This window comes from Protomyctophum bolini (assembly GCF_963924005.1).
Source record: "Protomyctophum bolini genome assembly, chromosome: 7".
NCBI classification, from domain to species: Eukaryota; Metazoa; Chordata; class Actinopteri; order Myctophiformes; family Myctophidae; genus Protomyctophum; species Protomyctophum bolini.
Genome location: NC_137868.1, coordinates 4,811,075 through 4,817,074, shown reverse-complemented (window position 1 = coordinate 4,817,074; position 6,000 = coordinate 4,811,075). Strand labels below are relative to the sequence as shown.

General features: G+C 47.3%; 1 protein-coding gene across 1 annotated transcript in view; it reads right to left on the bottom strand.

Moving 5' to 3' along the window:
• Positions 1 to 246: 246 nt before the first annotated feature.
• Positions 247 to 6,000, bottom strand: part of LOC308317973 (uncharacterized protein) — a 62,107-nt gene continuing 56,353 nt past the window's right edge. The window contains exons 25-27 of the mRNA XM_080767320.1: positions 3,761 to 3,840; positions 2,926 to 3,065; positions 247 to 1,015 (exon numbers count right to left, since the gene is read on the bottom strand). Of these exons, the coding sequence (XP_080623446.1) occupies positions 1,000 to 1,015; positions 2,926 to 3,065; positions 3,761 to 3,840 (236 nt within the window). The 3' untranslated portion in view covers positions 247 to 999. The remainder of the gene's footprint in view (positions 1,016 to 2,925; positions 3,066 to 3,760; positions 3,841 to 6,000) is intronic.

Genomic DNA, 6,000 nt, shown 5'->3' with positions numbered 1-6,000 from the left:
GCGTCAAAAAAACAGTAAACCTAGAGCTTGTCGGTCTGCTATTTTCGGCAGTGTGCCGCCCGCCGCCGTACGACGAAACATAAATCGAAGTATCGGAGACAGATCGCAAGCGGTCCGAATCACACCCTTTTTTTTTAAACGATTTTTTGGGGAGGGATTCCGGCCTCAACAACATCCTTTTCTAACCTCAACCCTTGTTCCCGAGGTTCACGTTCCCCCCCCCCCCCCCCCCCTCCCCCTCCCCTCTCGATTTCCACAGAAAGTTACGGTAGAATGAAAGTTACGGTAGAATGAAAGTTACCGTAGAATTAAAGTTACCGTAGAATTAAAGTTACCGTAGAATGAAAGTTACGGTAGAATGAAAGTTACGGTAGAATGAAAGTTACGGTAGAATGAAAGTTACGGTAGAATGAAAGTTACCGTAGAATGAAAGTTACGGTAGAATGAAAGTTACCGTAGAATGAAAGTCCTCCTTTCTTTTTTTTTTTCTCCGAGCGTTTTGTCTCTCTCGTTGCCAGAGAAGGCTTTATAAGGTGCCAGAGTGTTTTATAGTGTCTCCTCCACTCAGCGATGCAGTCTTTTTTTAGGGTGCTCGTAGGAAGTGGCACTAGTGCAAATTCATTGGTTTTTTTGTCTGTTTTTATACAGTCTCGTCATCGTCTCTCTCTCTCCGTCCGTCCGTCCGTTCAAACCTCCGGGACGAGAACGACGGACGAACGGGAGGCGCCGTTTGGTCGAACCTCCCGGTGCTGGGGAGGACGCCGCCCGCGCTCTCAGAGCAGACTAGGTGGAGTTTCTCGTCCGCACGAACAAACAAACGTTCGGCCGACGTTCGGCCTCTCCCGCGTGCCGTCGTCGCGTTCTCTCCTCGTCACGTTTGACATCTTCTTGTTCTTCTCTGCTGGCAGACAGAGTGGAAAGGGGGAGGGGCGGGGGGGTGTTGTGTGACATCACTTCCTGTCTGTCTGTCTGTCTGTCTGTCCAATGGCGGGCCTCGACTCATGAGATGTCCCTCCTGAGCAGAGAAGAGACAGACAGACTGTCAGTCAAAGAACAAAACCCGACCTACATAAATATAGTTCGGGTTTTGTCCATTTAAGACCTCTGTGATGATGTTGTTGATGTAGTTATTAAGTAGCATGATGTGACGTGTCAAACTAGGGGGTTTTCATGATTCTGAATCGATTCCAAGCATTCGTTTTGCACAAAACAAACAAACAAACGGCCATTGCAACCATCACAAATGTGATGAGGTCAGCATATTTTGGGGAATTTGGGCATATTTGGGTAAGTATAGCTATGGCCGTTTTTAGCCCAAGGAGTGTTTTTTGTGCAAGACTACCGTAATGCTTGGAATGGATTCAGAATCATGAAAACCCCCTAGTTTGACAAGTTGAAAATCTTGCCTTATATAGGATGTGTATGGTCATTTAAACCCATTCTGACCTGAGATCAGATTCATACGAGATTTCCACTGGACACACACTGGTCTGATTAACCCATTCTGACCTGAGATCAGATTCTAAAAAATGTCAGTCGTTCTTCTATTTTTCAAAAATAGCAGATCTACAAGCTCGTAGCACGCCACTCGGTGGCGCGCTATGAGTTTGTAGATCTGCTATTTTTCAATAGCTAAAGCATAACATGATGCCAACACCAAAATGGGTTCCCGGTCAGAATGGGTTAAACCCCAATTAAAAAAAAAAGCTCAATGCAGACAGCCGGTCAGCAAGTGGATTGTATGTATATATACACAATATAGTGTATATATAGACAATAGTTTAGGCCAATAAAAAGATTAATCCTACTTAAAACAAAAGAGGACTGTCAGCTGCCGAACTATTGATTGCATGCTGAAAAAAATAGCCAAAGCTCACAACGATCTGGAGGTATAGTTTCAGAATGCAAACCAAACAAAAAATCACTTGTCTTTCATTTCTACTGGGTGTTCTCTCCACTACAGTCCATCCCTAACACTTTAGTCTAGTTTTCTACTGGGTGTTCTCTCCACTATAGTCCATCCCTAACACTTTAGTCTAGTTTTCTACTGGGTGTTCTCTCCACTATAGTCCATCCCTAACACTTTAGTCTAGTTTTCTACTGGGTGTTCTCTCCACTATAGTCCATCCCTAACACTTTAGTCTAGTTTTTTTTAATTTGCTGACGAAATTGTCAAGCATATTTAGTCATCATATAGCTTTGTTTCCTTTTTTTGTCAGTGAAAAAAGGCAGTCGACTTTCGTTGTAGTTTTAGTCGACGAAGTGAACACAGCAGCAGTGGTACCTGTGTGTGTGTGAGTGTGTGCACGTGCGTGCGCGCGCGTGCGTGTCTACCTGTGTGTGTGTGTGTGTGCACGTGCGTGCGCGCGTGCGTGTGTGTGTGAAGGCTCAGCTGGTCTACCTGTGTGTGTGTGTGTGTGTGTGTGTGCGTGCGTGCGTGTCTACCTGTGTGTGTGTGTGTGTGTGTGCGTGCCTGCGTGCGTGTCTACCTGTGTGTGTGTGTGTGTGTGTGTGTGTGTGTGTGTGCGTGCCTGCGTGCGTGTCTACCTGTGTGTGTGTGTGTGTGTGTGTGTGTGTGTGCGTGCGTGCGTGCGTGTCTACCTGTGTGTGTGAAGGCTCAGCTGTAGATAGTTCTGTCTACCCGTGTGTGTGTGTGTGTGTGTGTGTGTGTGTGTGTGTGTGTGTGTGTGTGTGTGTGTGTGTGTGTGTGTGTGTGCGTGCGTGCCTACCTGTGTGTGTGTGTGTGTGTGTGTGTGTGCGTGCGTGCGTGTCTACCTGTGTGTGTGTGTGTGTGTGTGTGTGTGTGTGTGCGTGCGTGCGTGCCTACCTGTGTGTGTGTGTGTGTGTGTGTGTGTGTGTGTGCGTGCGTGCCTACCTGTGTGTGTGTGTGTGTGTGTGTGTGCGCGTGTGTGCGTGCGTGCCTACCTGTGTGTGTGAAGGCTCAGCAGTAGGTTGTTCAGTCTTCTCCTCCGCTGCTCTCTGCTGTACACGTCCCCCCCGTCCCCCCCTCCTCCTCCTCCTCCTCCTCCTTCCTCGTCCTCTCCTCTCTTCAGGCCTCCGATGATCTGACGATCAAAACAGTCACACTTATTAATTCCAACCTTCGAACGCGGGGTCACCCAACCGCAACAGGACCCGATTCAAAGTCCTTCAGGACCGCCATAACTCTGAGAGTGTGAAAATCACTCTCAGAGTTACACTCTGTGTGGCAGTCCGTAGCCTATTAATGCATGTCAAACTGGGGGTCCTTGGAATTAAAATGGTTGAGAATCACTGCCAGAGCCGTAAAGATCTTCTCTTATGGGGCTCCCTGGCATATCTTTTCAAATGGGGGTCCGCGGGCTCATTAGTGTCAATTTGGGGGTCCTTTGGGAACGACTGGTGTTGAGGGTCCATTTGAGACCCTCCCCACTTTGAGAACCACTCATCTACAGGAAAATAATTGCAAGTCATCAGAAAAAACGACAGGTCCTTTGGGTCCATTTGAGACCCTCCCTGAGTGTCCCCGAGGGTCCCCGGGCCTCACTTTGAGAACCGCTCATCTACAGGAACAGAATTTCAAGTCATCATAAAAAACTAAAACTAAAAAACCCTCAAAATTAAACCGTATTACACTATGATAGATTAATAATCATTAAATTATCATTAATAATTAAAGAGACAGACAGTAGGACAGCTGAGAGGGAGACAGTGTAGGAGAGACAGACAGGTGAGTAACTCTGTTCCTAATTGTCTTGACCTTTTGACCCCGGGTACTGACCTGTGGGTGGGCAGTGAGAAGGGTGCGGGGGTCCTGAGTGTCATGGTGGTGGGGGGACTCCTCCTCTCCCATTGGCTGACCTGCAGGGGCCAGAGGTCATGCACTGTAGGTCAGTGAATGTGTGTGATTTGTCGGCCCTGTGTGTGTGTGTGTGTATGCACACACACACACTCTCACACACACACACACACACACACACACACACACACACACACACACACACACACACACACACACACACACACACACACACACACACACACACACACACACACACACACACACACACACACACACACACACACACCCCGGTGTCTCAAACAGAATTATTTATTTATTTTGTGACAGACGGTAGGATAGCTTTGTGTCTGTTGCATCTGCCCGTGTGAACCATTAACAACCTACCGTACATAACATTATAACATTTTCTAAATGTCATTATTCTTTTAAGTAGTACAGTATAGGTCATGTGACGTGTCAAACTTGGGGGGTTTTCATGATTCTGAATCCTTTCCAACAATTAGTTTAGCAGGAGAAACACTTTTCGACTTTACCCACTTTGCCCAAAATGTGCCCTAATGTGATGACCTCATCACATTTGTGATGACGGCTAATATGGCCGTGAGTGTTTTCTGTGCAACACTAAGGCTTGTCATGTTCTCCCCGTGTCCCCTAGGGTAGGTACCCTCACAAAAAACATGCAGTAATCCTGGTCTCTAAACTGCCTCCCCCTGGCCAGCCGGGGCGCCTGATGGAGGGGAAAGGAACTGGTTGGAATAACGTGTTCCTTCCACGTGTTCCTTCCACATAAAGGAGCAACTTGGACACTCGGGTATGAAGGAAGCATGAGTTCAAGTCCGTTGCTCTCCCCAGGTTGGCGGAGGGTGTGTAGAGCCCAGGATCACATTAGATAATTGACACAGGGGTGAAAAATGGGTTACAAAATCGTGGGATAAAAATTATAACACTAATGCTTGGCATGGATTCAGAATCATGAAGACCCCCTAGTTTGACACGTCACACGCTACGTAAAGCATAATGACATTTAAAAATAATTGCCATACTGTAATATTATAGGTTGTTAATGGTACCCCATCTTTCAGCAGCTGTCACAGAGTTTCCCAAGGTCGTAGGCTCGGGCGCCCTAGCTAAATCATTAGAGCACGCCCTGGGCTTAATCTGTTGCAAAGTTTGGCGCTTTTAGAGGAATTAGCGCAACTCATCCCTAAGCTCCTCCCGCTATCAGAGAGGCAAACAATTCCTTGTTTCTTCATGCATGAAAACAGCATCCGCGCTCCCGTAGTTCGCTCGTTTTTGTTGTCCAGCGATTGAACGTCGGCAAAGAGCATCGATGACAACGGGAGTCTCCTGCACGGTTCCTCGCCCGCACCAGGATGCCAGCACGGCTGCCCAAGGTGCTCTAATAAAAAGCCAGATTTTATTTTAATAATAAGGCCAGACATTCTTTTAGGTTTGTGTCGCACAAAGGCAGAATCCTACAGTATAACCGAACACTAGGTGTCACTGTTGAAGACAGTGGCCCTGGGCGGAGATTACTACTGGCCAATTTTCCATATTAGGGAGATCAACAGGCATTAGCTTCCTTGATTGGCCAACCCAAACCGTCGGCTTTCACGCATTGGCCAAGCTTTGCATGACGCTTGTGCCTCTGAACCAATGTAAGTTAAGACGCAGAACATGCCACAATTTTAGACAACAGCTCGATGAATAGTATAATATTGACCAATGAGATTTAACCCCTGTCATACTCCTGTGAGTAATGTTACGCTGGGCGGTGCGTCTGAGAGGACCAGAGACCGCCAATCAGACTGCTGTGACAGTGAGTCACTCTTTGTACTCCAATCAGACCGCTGTGACAGTGAGACACTCTGTGTACTCCTTTCGAAGCAACGGGGAGCAGATCGATGTGCACGTCTTCAACACAGTGGCTTTGACCTGGAGGAAGTTGACCCCAGTGACCCCTGAAAGAGAATGTCAACTTGTGGTTCCCTCCACGCGCCAGTGCTACAGAGCCGTTCCGATTGAAGATACTGTCTACATCTGGGAGTTCTGCAAAGATCTTTATGCATTTGATGTTGACGTCCACATATGGTTCAAACCACAGGTTTCTGGGACTATTCCAGAGTCGACGGATAACTACTCAGCCTGTGTCTTGGAGAAGGTCATGTTTATCCATGGAGGATACATCCAGTGGGCTATCTGGACTAATGACACGTACA